General features: G+C 32.5%; 1 protein-coding gene across 4 annotated transcripts in view; it reads left to right on the forward strand.

Annotated features, from left to right (window-relative positions):
• Hasp (Hig-anchoring scaffold protein) overlaps positions 1 to 18,221 on the forward strand; it is an 84,326-nt gene that overhangs the window by 31,314 nt on the left and 34,791 nt on the right. For all 4 annotated transcript variants that reach the window (XM_089710910.1, XM_089710907.1, XM_089710908.1 and 1 more), the window contains exons 2-3: positions 16,700 to 16,857; positions 17,120 to 17,222. In XM_089710910.1, coding sequence (XP_089567036.1) covers positions 16,700 to 16,857; positions 17,120 to 17,222 — 261 coding nt within the window. The remainder of the gene's footprint in view (positions 1 to 16,699; positions 16,858 to 17,119; positions 17,223 to 18,221) is intronic.

Here is an 18,221-nt window from a genome sequence, read left to right on the forward strand (position 1 = left end):
ATTGAACAACAAACTGATGGAATTGGGCGTTTTATAAACATCGAGATATATTACTAGAGGGGTTATTCCAAACAAAAACATTGCGCGCGGCCGATGTGGTGGGGTACGTGTGGAACGAGCGAGGCGTGGCTTCAAGTTCAAAGATTAAGCAATGCGTGCAGATGCGACACATTGTGCAATCTGTTTACTCGGTACTATCTGGTGGTACTGATACTAGGGAATTAATAAAACGAGGATTTTATATTAAACTATGTATTTTAATTTCCTTTAAATAATATCAATTTATTAAGCTTTTGTCGTTTTGTGTAGTAATCAATAGTTTTATCAGTTTTTGCTTCATGATGTAATTTAAATGGATACGATGATTCAATGTTGATGGCGTTTACGTATAAGAAACTCACATTTTGAAAAATCTCACGCGAGATTCGAGGATGGGGGAGGGGTTGAATAAATTCTCACGACATCTCACCAGGGGGGGAGGGAGGTGCAGAAAATTTTAAAAAACACCTCACGTAATTTATGGACGCCCCCTTACTCGATCACAATTTTTGTAACTTTACTATAAACGGAACTACATTTAAAAATATACTTTATTTATTGAGTTATAAGGTTGCTTCCATTCTGTTTATTTACATTCTCAAAAACATCAATCGCTGCAGAGGTGGCTTGCGACAAAGGCGGCTTGTGTCAAAGGCCTCGGCGATATCATTTAAGAACATAATATTATGTACTTTAGGCAAACTTGTTATAAGATCTATTTTACTTTCTTATTAGTCCATTTGACAAGGATATTGGGTAAGATACCTATTGGAATAATTTTATTATTATGTATGTACTTATTAAATCCGCGAATAAAAAAAATTTTTAGTCGTGAATATAGAAATTGGGTCGCATTTTTTTAATCCGCGAATAGTGAAAACTAGGGCATGCAGAACCGAGTCCGGTTCCAAGTTTCTGAAACCCGGTTCCAAATCGAGCTCAGAACCGGGTAGAACCGGGTTACCCGGTTCTTTTATAATACCTCGGAAAAAAATACGAAATAAAAAAAAGTAACTGTAAAAGTACCTGATGGACCTTTTATTTTACGCGGCTTGTGTCTTATTTTAAAGAAACAAAATTTCAATACTTCTTTTTATTTATCAGTCTATAAAAGTACCTTGTTATCATAATTAATATCACATAATATAAACTTATACCTTATTCATTAACTGCAAGCTGTAAAGTAAAAAACCGGCCAAGTGCGAGTTGGACTCGTGCTCCGAGGGCTCCGAACAAACCTATTTTTTATAATGTTGTAACTTTAAAATTTATGTTTCTAGCAATTTTTCCTTTATCTGTGTTGACGTTACTTTTACCAAATTTCAAGACTCTGTGTTCATGAGAAGTACCCTGTAGGTTTTGAGTCCCATGCGAATGTCGAAATTTGTGAAAATTTTCAGCATTTACGGTTGTATCTTTTGATGCGTTGGCTTGTGAGTTTAACTTTTTCACAGCATCAAGGGACCGAAGACTTGAGTATTCGATATAAATTTCAGCTTGATACCAAAACAAAAACATGACTGGATCATTATATTATGAAACAGTAAAATCAACAGCTTTTCAAATTCACGGCAAATCTAATAAAAATATTTCAGTAGCCTATTTTTTGTCATTTTCGAAGCCTATTTTTTTTTTGGTAATAGGAAACTTATAGCATCTAAGGTTAGACAACCAATCAGAGCCACGCTTGAGGCGTGGCACGAAAATTCGCGATGCACGTGAGTCTGACGTTGCCAGATAGAATAAATTTGTTAAAATAATGCAGCAACATATAAATAAAACTTTATATTTTAATATTTTGGTCGGAACCGGGAGAACCGGGTTTCATACTATTCAGACCCGGTTCTCATGATCATCAAAAAACCCGGGTTTACCCGGGTTTTTCGGAACCGGGTAAACCCGGGTGCATGCCCTAGTGAAAACACGAATAAAGGAAGCGCGATTAAGGAACTTTTACTGTATTAGTTTCTGTGAATGTTGTGTTTATTTGTAATTGTTGTGCATAATAATTTATAAATCCTATTGGAACAACTATTGATTAGGCTTTTTTTAATAAATAAAAATAGGTAAATAAATAAATATTACTTAATATAACCTACCGTTTTACTTTGCGTAGTCGGGTAAAAGTATAAATATTTAGGTACTACACCACGGTAATCTTTCCTAGTAGATATTGTATATACATAGTTAAAAAAATCCAGTTACATTTTTTTAACAGACTCATCGATAGTGTCACGTCTGTGCTGTTAGTCTATGAAAAATGGCGCGAAACGCAGAACGCGTGGTGATTTTTCGCAAAATGATAACAATATTAGTAAAATGCATGACTTACTCATAATAAGGAAACTTACTGGTGAAAAGTCACTCCTCGGGCTTTGTTTGTATTATGGGAACTGTTAAAACAATATCTAAGCAAACACGAAGGCATTTTGAACAGAGCAATAACACGTGTTGACGCGGCAAGCGGGGGGCACAGTCCGACACAGACTAAAGAGACTTGTGATTCTTACCTCTAGCTCGTGTTAAAGAGAGTTTAGTAGCGATCGCCTCTCTAGTACGTAGTACATTCTATCTCGATGTTTATAAACGGAATTTTATGTAGAAAGATGGAATGAAAGGCTTTCTTTTTGTTAGATATTTAGCATCTGGTTCTGGTTTGACTAAGTTCTATGAAATGTTTGAGAAAGAATATACAGTATGACTATGTAATATAATGTACTAATAGAAGAAAGATTTGATTTTTACTGTGGCTTGGGGGCTTGTTTAGTAATTTATTTTTGTTTTCAGCGGAACATTATCAACGGGAAATTTATTAGCCCTTTGTGTTTATTTCCAGAAAATATTTCTACTAAAATAAATATTGCTTATAACTCAGTTAAAACTAGAAAACTAAAAGTATTCTATCATAAAAAAAAAACCTTCGTCGTTGCTACGGAAACGTAAAAAAAACCTCAAAGGAAGTATCACGCACTGGCATGAAAAGAAAAAAGAAAACAATTTTAAAATTCGCGCCACATTTCATCTTGACCGACATCTAAAAAAAACAGAACTTAAACGCAGTGAATTTCACCCGCTTTATTACATTTGGCTTTTTTCTTTTGTCGCAATTTCCATTTATTTACGGATTTAACGTTACGGCTCTTTCATTGTTTGCGTAATCATTTACGAAATGCTGTGCATTTTTTCCAAAGCGTATTTCATTATTTTGAAATGATTGTTTTGGTTTTGTTCTCGTTTTATGAGTGAAATGAAACGGTTCGTGTTTTTAACATTCTGACGTGCATATATTGATGGGCGAGAAATTTTTAAACAAAATAAAAAATATATTTTTAACCTTGTTTGCGCTTCCGTTCCTGTTTTAAATTACTTAACCTAAATTCTAAATATTAAGATTAAGTTTCGCTGAAGTCTAAATTATATTCTAAATTTAGACTCTACGGTCATTAATTTTAAGGTTGGCTTAACTTCAATGACTGACCGTGGCTATTGATTTGATTACGTATAACATATTCATATATTTTAATTAACTTTCCATTTCAGTCTATCTTTCTATTACTCGTCAAATACTTCATCCATCTAAATTAATGTGAAAATATGTGAGACTAGGTTTCCGCCCGCGGCTTCGCCCGCGTTTTCAAAAAAACCCGCATAGTTCCCGTTCTCGTGGGATTTCCGGGATAAAACCTATCCTTTGTGTTAATCCAAGTTTCCCTCTATATGTGTGCTAAATTTCATTATAATCGGTTCAGTATTATTTGCATGAAAGAGTAACACACACACATACATCCATCCTCACAAACTTTCGCATTTATAATATAAGTAGGATAGGAATAATAAGAAACACTAAATCCAAAGAATTATTCAATTAGACTATACTTTGTATTTATAGCAATATATAACACTGTAGGTGTATAGGAGTGCTACAAGGAGCTGTACTGAGACCGGAAAGTTATAAAGCTTACAAAGTCGTATTATTTGATCGTTTAATACACATGTTCGCTACAGATGTTTACAACTTCGATAATCGTGAAGTCTTAAATCAGTTTGTGTTGATTAAAGTTTTAACGAAGTATTGGTATAATTATATTGTTAATGCTTGGGTTTATACAAAATTAATTTACCCGTTACATTAAGCCCTGGGCTCTCTAGAATACATGACAAATTGGTTGCTAATTCATATATTCATGACAAGCTGTGCCCTGTGGTTTTATCCACATTGCTCCGCTGCTGTTGGTCCTAGCGTGATGATATAATATAGCCTATAGCCTTCCTCGATACATGGGCTATCTAACTCCGAAATATTTTTTCTACTCCGACCAGTAGTTCCTGAGATAAGCGCGTTCAAGCAAACTAACTCTTCAGCTTTATACTTTTAGTATAGATTATATGTATATGCGCCTTATGTATAGTAACTCAATTGGCTACAACATGCAATTCATATCTGATAGCAGATCGATTTTTTCACTCCTAAAAAACGCCATGAGCTTTCATAGGGAGTCGAAGCTAGGACCAGATTCTATAATTTGTTTTGTTTGTTTTTGTGAAGTCCCGTGTCCCCGTAGTGGGGTAAGGGGCAGATGCATTATTCATACATCTGTTTCACTGATCGATTTTCTTTAGGGACAAGTAGGTAGATTCTATAATACTAAGTAGCAAAGAAGTTTTAAAATCGCACCATAGAATTTTCTATATTTTTAATCTGTGTTATAAATAATGATTTATTTCTGACAAAATACAAGCCTCATAAAATAATTAATGGCATAATGGATTTTGTAAGGGCCGATTAAATAACAATCAATCAAGGGAAAATTCGGTTTCCTGAGAATGGTAAAGAGGTCTAAATTAATTACGAAATGAAATATTTTAACGGCTTTAAACCCCTCTCGTTATAATGTTCAAAACTTCAAAATAAAACGTGTTTTTTGACCGTTAAAAGGTCTGTGACTTAAATATATTCCGTAAAACCAAACACGATCAATTTTAAATAGATATGAATTATTGGCAAAATCACATTGAAAAAGAAATAGGTAACGTTAAAGATACTGAAACATAATACCAAACTAAAAGCTCTAATATTGCCTGGTAAAGTCCTACTATATAAATGCGAAAGTTTGTGAGGATGTGTGTGTGTTTGCTACTCTTTCACGCAAATACTACTGAACCGATTACAATGAAATTTAGCACACATATAGAGGGTAACTTGGATTAACACATAGGATAGGTTTTATCCCGGAATTCCCACGGGAACGGGAACTATGCGGGTTATTCTTTGAAATCGCGGGCGAAGCCGCGGGCGGAAAGCTATAATACATGATATAGTCAACACATTCTTTTACTTCCTTTAATAAATATAGCTAATGAATAACTAGATAAATGATGATAGATTAACACTATTCGGTGCCAAGTGAAATTAAGCGACGCACGTGCCGTTTGCCAGAAAATTCTGGAAGTTTCTTTTCGAGTTTTATCTTCTACGTGATTCTATTTGAAGACTAGACTTTTTATACTTTGGGATAGTTATTAGTATGTTATACTTTAAGGTAGTATGTAGGCTGGTTCTCTGCCTTTTCGACGAAAATTGTTTGCCAGATTTTCACTTGCCAACCAATTTGCAGAATTTTATTTCGCCGAATAATCATTTGCCAACTTATCATATAATTTTGTTTTATTTCCCAACCTCACAGTAAGGTACCAACCGTACGTTTGGTCTGTTTTTCATAATGACACTTTTTAAAACGCAAACATTTAAGAAGCAGAATGTTTTAGTTTGCCCTTGGTTGAGTTAATGACGAAGAAATGTTATAAAAAATCACCTACGTTTTAAAGTTAATTTGGAATAAGCCACATTTTTGATTTACGTTATATGTACTTTAATTTCGATAATATAATGTATTGGTGAAAAATGATTCGTAAGTTTAAAACCATCACTAGTATACCTATCGCGATAGGGCAGAATATGCAGCTTTGCCGGCTTTCTGCCGCAAAGGGTTATTTAAAGACTACTCCAAATTGCTACATAATAAGAAACGTCAAATTTTATCTTTTATTCAGCTCTATCTGTACTTAATATTATAAAGCTGAAGAGTTTGTTTGTTTGAACGCGCTAATCTCGGGAACTACTGGTCCGATTTGAAAAATTATTTCGGTGTATGATAGCCCATTTATCGAGGAAGGCTATAGGCTATAATATCATCACGCTAAGACCTACAGGAGCGGAGCAATGCGGGTAAAAGCGCGGAGCACAGCTAGTACACTATAAAATAAACACTATGCTAACGAGGTCTATAGCGTGTTCAAGCCAATAGAAACCAGTACATTCGTTTGTATTCCAGTAAGATCAAATCAATGAATTACATTCCCACGACGTAACACATTATCGCTTGGTATTGTATATCTTTTTCAACTTCCGACTTGGTTACGAAACGAAACGGGCTCTTTTGGCGCTGTTTTTGTTGTATTTAGTTCTTTTATTTGTATTTTTAACTCATTAACCTGATATATTTGGATTTAAATCATTTTGCACTTGATAACTCATTTTATGGTCTGTACCCGCATAGGAGGCCCGTGCAGCAGTGAGAATATTATATGGATTGATAATTATGATGATACCAACCTATGAATTTGATTAGATATAAAAAATGTAAAATGACCTATAATTATTTCATGTTTTTGGCTTTACTTATGACCTACTGTTATAGTCTTTAACAAAAAAACTTATTATAAGTATTCAAAAGTGCTTATGGGACAGCGCTTTAGTTATACTAAATGTTAACAAAATACATATTAATTTAAAGATGTTATTAGATGTGTTTATAGTAAAAATTTACATGCGTGTAGAATCACAATATAAAAGGACAAACAAACAAAAAACTACTTTCCGCCCGCGGCTTCTTCCTCAAATAAAAGCTCGCATAGTTCACGTTCCCGTGGGTTTTCCGCGATAAAACCCATCCGGTTTCCTTTCTCAGATTTCAATTTCAATATATTTGTACCAAATTTTACAAATTTCCAAAAAAATAGTGTAGGTACCACTTATTTTTTATATACTAAGTATGTATATTTTTTTAAGCTACGCAACGGATTTTGAAGCGGTTTTTTTATAGATACAGTGATTCAAGGAGCAGGTTTAGTTATATGTTTAATTGATTAGGTTTTAGACAAAGCGGGCGAAGCCATAGGCGGAATGCTAGTAATTTATATAGTACGGATATCCGAAATGTTAATTTCAGCCCGTTTTATCGGAAATACCTACAACAATGGTTGGTCGTTAGAGCCTCATTGTCCTGCACAATTTGGTCCCAGAGGACAGAAATTGATTTCTGTTTACATTGCATTAGTAATTATATTAAGGCTATGCTATTTGGATAGCTGATTGGATAAATTATGCGTTGAATAATATTATAATACTATTGAATAAAAAACGGCTCTACGTATATAAAATTGTGTTTGTAACCTGAAAACTCTTCTGAAAACGTTAAACTGATTGTTATATATATTTGTGTGTATTTAGTAGGTCTAAGAATAGATTCCCATGAGGTTAGAGCTGGTTGGCTCACAATTTGTTTTGGCCCGGCGACGGGCAGCCGCTGACGGGGTCACGGAAGAATTCTACCATACCCGTGGCCCCGTCGTTGATGCGGCTTGACGGAACACAGTGGGGTTTTGGTCGGTAGGAATCCGACATAACCCACGGCCCCTTCCCCGGAGGCCGTGGGTATCTATGCAAGATTTCCCCACTTTAAAAAAAAAAAGGTCTAAGAATAGATCTTCACTGGTATAATAATTAATGATAGTTATGAAAACAAAGGAATCTGTCTAAAGCTTCTTAACTTTTTAACGAATGGATTATGTTGAATATTGTTTACCTATTTAAAGGCTAATGTTATCTAGATATCTTAAAGTGCTGAAAATCATGCATCTGAACCGAATTAAAGAGATGAATTGCTGAATCAATATCATGTATTGAGTGACCCTTGTAAATACTTAAATAAAGTAAAAAATAATAATTTGTTATAATGGTTAATGTAAAAAATATGTTATAACGATACAAAAGTGCTCCTAGAAGATGCCTAATTGAATAAATAAATGTTTGGATTTGAGTTTGAAAATGTACAAATTTTGGTCTACTTTATTACGATATCTAACAAACATACAAACATATAAATTTACATTTATAGACATTCCATTTCATTCGGAATGTGTATTGTTCTAAATGTAGGAAATGATAGTTTCTACATTTCCGATAACTTATTAGCGAAAGTTTAATGATTGCTCATTGCTCTACTATCTATTGTTTCCACGTTTGTAATATGATTTCCAATCTATACTTATCTATACAAATATTATAATGCTGAAGAGTTTGTTTGTTTGAACGCGCTAATCTCAGGAACTACTGGTCCGATATGAAAAATTCTTTCAGTGTTAGATAGCCCATTTATCGAAGAAGGCTATAGGCTGTATATCATCACGCTAAGACTAACAGGAACGCAGCCACGCGGGTGGAACCGCGGGGTGCAGCTAGTGCTATATATAACTCAAATTAATTAGTATCATTACGACAATCTTTACAATATACTTAATTTAAAAGTTTTTGAAGTATACTAAATTTTATTTGTCACCACGAATTAAAATAAATATTTATGTATCTACTGCAAAAATAGCACATATTTTTTGTAGCTGTAAGCAAGCCTTATCTTTATTTATGTTATTTTTGATTTTTAAAAACATTTTATCTTATTTAATCATCTACAGGTTAATAAAAAACCTATTTAAACGTTTTAATGTTGAAGAGAAAAACGTTTTACGAACTACCGTGTACAAACAAAATAAAACAAATCCTAACATAAATTCATTACAATCGAAATAATTTTTGCTCTTCCTAACAAACAATGATGATACATGTAGATACCCTTAAAAATAACAATCCTAACATAAAAATAACTATATACTTGAACACGGTTTGTTAATCAATAACTGAACCTTTTATAACAAAATTTAAGCGATAAACTCAACAAAGACTCTTCAAAAAACGAACTTAACAATCATTCAGCTTTTGCGATAAACATAAAACCTGGATTTGTGACACGTTCAAACGAAAATGCTCTTTATCCCGTTAGTATAGAGTCGATATCGATAATCAAATTACGTAATTCATCATTTGGAGCACGAAATTCAGCGGTTTCAGTCACTCCAGCGCTCGATAGATAGTCAGAGAGCTTGCTTATAGATTAGATGTAACATTTTAAAATCATATTTATTCACTACATTCCATTTCTAGACAAACCCAACACGTTTTCATAATGTCAACTCATACGAAGATGAAATGTTTGTTGGTTTGTTAACATATTTTTTCAAATTGAAAAGTTATGTTTGTGTTGCATATAATCATATATTGGGCGGAGCAGAATACAAAAACATGTAAGACTGATTCAAAGGAGACATATTTTTATATTAATATTACTTAAACGGTTAAAGTTACGCTAAATAGATGGTATAAATCAATGAATGAAGCCATGATGCACAGCTAGAATTCATTTATTTATTTATTTAAAAATCGTCACTTGCCATTACAGGTCATGCCCTATTATATATTTGTTACGTATATTACAATCTATAATAAAGTTATCAAGGAAAATCTCCGCCAGCTCCTGGTCTATCCCAGTCGGGAGGTCACGTTCCCCGATGTTCACGCTCAACGAAGCACACAGCACTCCCGCGCCATCCATACTCCGTGTTATTAAATTCTTTATTTAGCCCTGGATGTCACGTAATGAGGTCAACAACCGTGATTAGTATTGATAACGTGTAAGCATTGTGTAAAATTATAGTAATATTCAGGATATTATTACTATAATAATAAATATCGTTTAACCAAACTAAAAAACACTTAAACTCATGAAATTATTGTATTGTCACTGATCCTTGACATACAAAGTTTGAATTAAATCTGCCTTTTAGTGGGTCAAAATCGAGTCTAAAGCACTCGGTTACGTACAAAGATAGCCGATGAAAATAGCTGAAGACCAACCTCCTTTTTTCACCTCTAGTGATAAATCTCTAAAGGTAGAGAACCTAAAGCTTTTGTATGTGCTTTCGTCTGCAAGTAAATACAAGGCTTTATATAATATCACTAGCTCTCCGCCCGCGGCTTCGGTGGTTTTCAAAGAGGACCCCGATATGTGTGCAAAATTTCATTGTAACCGGTTCAGTAGTATTTGCGTGAAAGAGTAATAAACATAAATACATACATACACATACATCCATCCTCACAAATTTCTCATTTATAATATTAGTAGGATAGGAAGGATAAAGGCATTGTAATATTTGTAATAAATAAATTTAAAAAATACTCAATCGATTTTAACAATTTTTTCATCAGTATAAACTATAAAGCTACATTACTGAGTTATATATTCTGTACTATTAACTATTCTGTGGTTATATTGGTTTGTTATGTATGCGCGTAGTTTTAGAGTGCTCCCTCTGTGTATGTTGATATAAATCTAGATATACCTACCATTGTTTTAGTTACAATGCAGATTTTTTGAGTGTATGTTTATATATACAATAGAATTGTATAGTTTAGTATTAAAGAAGTTGAAGTTATTAATTTTAATTTACGTAATTGATATTTAAACTACAGTTTTACTGTGATTCAGGCATTATAGTTTTAAAATCTCTCAATACCCATAATATGTTTTTTCCATCAATTTTAGCTAAGACTTATCCCAAATATCATTTGCAAGAAAACAAAATTAGAAAAGAAACAAAGAGCAATATACGAAATTTAGAAAAACACTTAAAAGTTATATATACTATATCTTTCCAACGGAATTGGTTCAACTAAAATATTTTTACAATAAATGGATATTCCATTGCACACGTTTCAAATCGTCAGCTGCAAGATGCAGTGAGAATCTTCGATAAAACGCATAAAACTTGAATTGATTCCGTTTTTCCGTTACCTGATTTGAATTTAAAATGTTCTAGAACGATCTCCGAATATTGCCAGTATTTAAATCTTTTTAAATTTGAACCGCGTTGGCAGCATTCCTATCGTCGGGGTTGCCATTAGGAAATTTACGTGATTTCTTTTTTTAATCCTACTAATATTATAAATGCGAAAGTTTGTAAGTATGGATGTATGGATGTTTGTTACTCTTTCACGCAAATACTACTGAACCGTTTACAATGAAATTTAGCACACATATAGAAGGTAACTTGGATTAACACATAGGGTAGGTTTTATCCCGGAAATCCCACGGGAACGGGAACTATGTGGGTTTTCCTTTGAAAACGCGGGCGAGGCCGCGGGCGGAAATCTAGTAATATAATAAAATAAGACTGAATACTGAAAGTATATAGATGAATTTATACTGTTTAAATTGGAAAATGTCTATAGATAGCTCTACGTAATGTTGTTTATTAAACTATTGAGTTATTAAATAACTGTAGTTAATACAAGTCAATAACTGCGTTAAAAACAACCGACTTCAAACTTGCACTTGCAACATTTACAAATACAGACAAAAATGCTCATAAAATAAAAACTACTGGGCCTATCCGAATAAAATTTTTATGGGACCAATTCGACACCATCCCGCATCGAACAAAAAAAGAATCACGTAAATCGGTTCAGAAACCACGGAGTAATCGGTGTACATACATAAAAAAAAAAAAAAACATACCGGCCGAATTGATAACCTCCTCCTTTTTTTTTGAAGTCGGTTAAAAATGATATTAGTTACAAAAGAAAACCTTCAAAGTATATAATAGCTGCTATCGAAAGAAAATTATGAGTTTTTACGATATTTGTATTACGAGTATAATAAGACTATAACTTTTCCAATTTGTTCTTCAATTACAGATATTTACCGTCGTAAAACTTAACTTCTTTTGATAGTAATAATCTTTTTATACAAATGTGATTTTTAACAAACTAGCTTTCCACCCGCAGCTTCGCCCGCATTGTGTCAAACCTAATAAATTATTTAGTATTTACTAAAACCTTCCTCTTGAATAGTCACTCTATCTATTAAAAAAACCGCATCAAAATCCGTTACATAGTGTTAAAGATTTAACCATACATAAGGACAGAGAAAGCGACTTTGTTTTATACTATGTAGTGATATAGATATTAAATTGGTAATCTATTAATCACTACATAGTATAATAAAACAAAGTCGCTTTCTCTGTCCCTATTTCCCTATGTCCCTTTGTACGCTAAAATCTTTAAAACTACGCAACGGATTTTGATGCGGTTTTTTTTAATAGAGAGAGTGATTCAAGAGGAAGGTTTTAAGTGTATAATTTATTAGGTTTAGACAAAGCGGGCGAAGCCGCGGGCGGTAAGCTAGTATTCTAATAATTAAAAGAATAACCTGAAACACTAGGTAAAGGTTAAAAGATCTACTAAACGCCAGGTTTTAATAAAAATGTAGAACCTTTTTCTTAACTAGTTCTTGACTTCAAGGCCAGTCCTCACAGAGGCTCATTCACGGCTTTATTAGAGGGAGTGTTACTCTCTGTGAAAATTTTGTATTTTAACATTTCGCGTTCGAGCTTTGAAAGGTATTTTCTTGCTTTTAAAATGCGGCCTGAAAGTATGAAAAAAGATGCTGAATAAATGTGTAATCTTGTTATTTTTATAATCTATGCGTAATCTTGTTACTTCAATAAATATTATCAGTAAAATATAATTTTCTTTGTTTTTAATTACAATATACAGTAAATTTAAATGGGTTAAAGAGTAACTCACTTAAATTTAATAAGTTGGCAACAATTCTAACTCTATCAATTTTTATACCTCACTAGCGGTCCGCCCCGGCTTCGCCCGTGGTACATGTTTATCATTTTCTCTCCAAGAACTTACTTCAAGGAAAATTATAAAAAAAAAGAATTAACGAAATAGGTTCAGCCGTTCTCGAGTTATGCGCTTAATTTTGCGATTCATTTTTATATTACAAATTCGCTATGATTTTAGAACTATGAGAAAGAAGTCTTATGAATGAATAAAGTTTGTGAATCTGTACAATATTAAAAGTTTCTTACACAAATATTTAAGGTACGGAGCAAATATAATAAATCGTATTTCGCTTTGTTTCTCAGATGAAAATCTCGGATGAATAAGAGATTTAATAACTAGGTATTCATAACTAGATGTCGTCTGCGACGTTTGTACATAATATTATAAAAGTTATTACAATATATTACAACTAGATTTCCGCCCGCGGCTTCGCCCGCGTTTTCAAAGGAAAACCCGCATAGTTCCCGTTCCCGTGGGATTTCCGGGATAAAACCTATCCTATGTGTTAATCCAAGTTACCCTCTATATGTGTGCTAAATTTCATTGTAATCGGTTCAGTAGTTTTTACGTGAAAGAGTAACAAACATCCATACATCCATACATCCATACAAACTTTCGCCTTTATAATAGTATTAAGATGTTATATAGTATTAAAAATAGGATTATTTAATTCAAGATATTCTGCGTGTATGTAAATGTGTTCCAGTAATCAATATTTAAAGGTTTTAGGTTTTAAGACGCGGGCGAAGCTGCGGGTGGAAAGCTAGTTGATAAACGTTATAAAAGTAATGTGTGAAAAGTCGTATGAAAAAATATAATATTCGAGAAACTTCTAGAAAATCAATCTTGCTAGCAATTTTATTATTTATATATATATATATATATATATTTTTGTGTTCGTTATTGCTGATGTTTAAAAATAGCTTAAATTGGCTCTGTGGAGCTGTGTTGGCGAAATTATTACTGAAGAATAAGTAAAAATTATTATCCGGTATTATTAAGTATTCTTATTGAAATTTATTTTTTAATTAAGTCTCTTTTGGTTCGAATCCGAATCCCGATTGTGAGGCATTAAAACATTACCTAATTAAAAGTGAATGTGTTTGTTTTTTTGTGATTTTAAAAATTTAGTATTTAAGCTATGTAAATAAGGGACTTATTTATTTTTTAGTAAATAAGAGAGTTATTATTAATATAAAAACCATCAAAATCTGATCGATATCATAAGTTTTTCTTTTCATTTTCGTTTAAACATATTTTCCTTACATTACAAAAAGTTCCAATTTACAAATTATTATTATACCATAATAAGTATACGATAAAGCTATAAATATACATGGTTTTCCTATCTAGTCTGAATAGCGTGACGATATCGCCTTCCGGGTAAAAGTGGTTCGCACACTCCACTTATGATTGTGTGATGAGCGACGCGATTTAGTATTATTTGTATATAAAATATGTCATAAGCATAGAAATCTAAATAATAAGACACGTTATAAGCTTGAGGCAATATTTGTTCAGTGTATGGGCATCTCGCTTTATTTATTTCTACTGCATGGATACAGATTTTCTATAGAAGTTTAGACTTCCGCCTTCAATTAAAAAGCCAGTTTATCTGAATATGGTGCTATAGCCGAAGTAAGATACTTTCTACAGATAATTTCGCCAAGGGAAATGAAGCCTATTTACACTTATTCTGTGACAAATTAATCATAATCATATTATTATGTAAGGACGAAATATGAAAACCAAACTTGTATAAGAGTTATATGAACTCTTCATCACTAACATGTATATTTTTCAAAGCCTATGAAACCTGTAAACTTTACAAATTAGTAGGTATCAAAATTTATAAACATATTATATCGCTTATTATGTCACAAATATCGCAACCTTATCAAATGCATGTCGACGCAGCACATCTTTTTATTGATCAATTCTAATATGACAACATTTGTGCCCTAATTAATTCCATTATACTAGCTGTTACTCGTCGTGTTGCTTACATTTCAGATCTCATACTTACATTATCTGTTATTGTACATATTAATTATCTTCCTCCCCTTGTGAACAAATGCAATCATAAAAGGATTTTTTTACGAAGTTCTAAAACATAATTTTCATGTATATCCGGATTTCTGCTCTTATGAATATAGGTACTTAATGAATATAATATATCGATATCTCATTACAATAATAAGTTTAATAATTATTGTAGTAATAAAACATGATAGCCAGATGTTTTATAGGTAATAAAACATGATAGCCAGATGTTTTATATTTAGGTATTATCACAACCAAATTTTGATAAAATTAACCAAATTTCTACGACATAATTCAATCAAGCAACTCTGAAATATTACTGAAGACAGAAGCCGTACACAACCTCGTCTAGACTTAAATAACAAAAGAGCTAAGAGCGTCTATTAATTATGTATTAAGCCTTAATAGTGCAAAGGAACCATATCACTACATAGTATACAAACAAATAATAAATAACGAAGTCGCTTTCTCTGTCCCTATGTCCCTATGTATGCTTAAATCTTTAAAACTACGCAACGGATTTTGATGAGGTTTTTTTAATAGATAGAGTGATTCAAGAGGAAGGTTTTAGTATATAATTTATTATGTTTTAGACAAAGCGGGCGAAGCCGCGGGCGGAAAGCTAGTATCGGAATAAAGGAATAATGTATTTTATGCTTGCTTGTAAGATGATCTTGAAGAAAGAGCAACTATAGAGTGTCTTGCCCGTTCTTCTCCATAGATACTGCTTTCCGAATCAGTGGTTAATGTTAAAAATATGTAATGACGATACGAAAGTGCTTTTAGAAGAAGTCCAATGAATAAATAAATGTTTGAGTTTGACGATAAATTGGTTCCATAATATTGTTAAAGGTAGATAGTAATAAAATTAGAAAAGGGGAAGTATTATAACATATTTACATGTATGTGGTCTTACTTTATTTACTCAATTTTTACTTGATTGACGCGATTAAATAAGTGGCTAGGCTATTAATTGAATAGCTTTTAACCTAGTTGTCTACATATTATGTATAATTGAACACAATTTTATTTTAATTCTTTGTTGTTCTTATTAATTCACATGTAAACTTTATGTGTTTTAGAGTGGTTTTCTGTTCTGCCAAACGATAAATTATTGTATTTATGATCAACCCGGCTCGTAGGCCGTAGCAAGTTATTAACTATAATAGATTTACTTGCTGACCGCTGACGTGGCAAATTTTACACCCTTATCACGGGGTATAAAATAGTTTACGACCTATTATTAGACCAACCGAATATATAGTTTATAACAAAATCAAAAAACATCTTAAAAATTAATCACTCTGTTTTCTTCTTTCTTGGATTTATTGATTTAGGCCTATTCATTTTATTGCAAGTTAAATCATTTAACTGAATTACTTTCAAAAGGAAAGAAAAATTTAAGGGCACGATTTCTGGCTCCCTCTATTACACACAAACGTAAGGATATAGGTACAATTTATCGGCCACGCTTCGCTCGCGTACATATCTAGCTATAGCGCGACAGCTCTATATCATTTTCATTTCGTTATTCACTTGTTTAAAATTATTGTTTTTGACAGAGAATAATTAATAGTAATGTCAGAAAAAAAAACTAGTGACTACGTCCTTTTCTATAGTTTAGGCGTAAAAGTCACATACAAAGTTACTTTTAAATATATATATTATAAGTAGTATTAAATAGAGATGGAGGTTAAACTAATGGAGAGGTGTAGAGTAATATTAAATGTTATTACGTAAAATATTCATCCTTAATAATACACGTTTTAATAACAATCGCATCAAATTCTAAACTAAAGTCTCTCTTTCCAGTATCCGCCCTCCCCTCCCCCACGACAGACGACGACGACGACGAGGACGACACGACACCGAGTCGTGCGGACGCTGACGACGACGGTCGGATCTATAAGAACCCGCGGAATTCTCCCTCTGCACAGTGTCCTAGAGATGAAGAACAGGCTACTTTATTAGTAAGTACATATATAGACATAATATCTAGTAAGAATATACATCTATTTTCTTACGTTAAATAAGTAATTATTAGTACTTAATAGTTATAGGCACTGGTAAAATAAAGCTGGTAATAAATAATTGAAGTAATAATGGCCATAAAAATCTTAAGTTATTTTAACTCGAAAAATCCAATTTCATTCTTTATTATATTCTATATACCTAATTAATTGAAAATAAATATATTTTCAACAGTGAATATATAAATTGAATATTCTTTAGGGCCAGAAATGTCTTCGGAAGTGTTCATCAGACGAAGATTGTAAAAGTAAGAAGAAGAAATGCTTGTGCGATGGAGCATGTGGCATGTCATGCATCAAGCCAGGTTAGTATCTTATTTATTCAACAAAACCTTAATTTTATTAGAATTAATATTTTTTAGACAAAGAACAATTGAAAAAGTTATCCATAATGAGACCTCTCTATATTTTCTCCAAGTATGAAAATCCAAGAAATGTTGTCGCATAAGAACCATAGGACAGTTCTTTGGCATCATTATTATAATATGTACTTTATATGATGTAAAATTAAAATGTAAAATAGACATGATCTCAAAAGAGCAACTACGGAGTTCATCGCCGTCTCTTCTTTGTGTCACAAAGAAGAATTACACAATACCGAAAAATAATCAAAGCCAGGGTCACCTTTATCCAAAAATTTACTATTAGTACATTCTATTTCAGCTTAGGTACATAACTACGATTGGATGAATCTCAATGTAAATCTTTTACCTGAGACAACAAAGAAAATAGGACATACCTATTAGATAAAAGGCAAATAACATATTATGTACCTATTGTGTACCTAATACCTATTGCTGTCCTACAAACAAATCTGACTTCGAACTTATTTTATTGGAGCCTGAAGAGCCTTTGTTATATGTACCTTTAAATCATTAAATAAAGCTGGGGCCTTAGACTTTGTCTACGGGCCCTGGTACTTCATCGCAAAAAAGTTAATAATATGTGACACATACCAGAAAATATAATCAAAATATCTTCTTATCTACATACGTAAAGTAAAGTAAAATACAAATATACATATCTATAGTAAATTTCATCCATATCCTGGCTTATTACACATCCATCCATCCTATCAAAGTTTCCCTTATTGCATCTAGCCTAGTAATAGTTAGTAGATATTATATTATCTATGGTAATAGTTGAAGCAGGATATTCCCAAGACTATTCCAGTCCATGCAACTATCTATTCAAGTATTCAAGTCATCTTTGTAGCAGACTTACATCGTCTTGAAGCATGGAGCTTATCGCTTGGCCGAATTATCGAGAGAATACTAATCCTTTTATGATATTCTACATGGAAA

Source organism: Colias philodice, chromosome 25, assembly GCF_061535455.1.
Source record: "Colias philodice isolate Cphi_HAF_F1 chromosome 25, ilColPhil1 Martin Lab GWU primary, whole genome shotgun sequence".
In the NCBI taxonomy this organism is placed as follows: domain Eukaryota; kingdom Metazoa; phylum Arthropoda; class Insecta; order Lepidoptera; family Pieridae; genus Colias; species Colias philodice.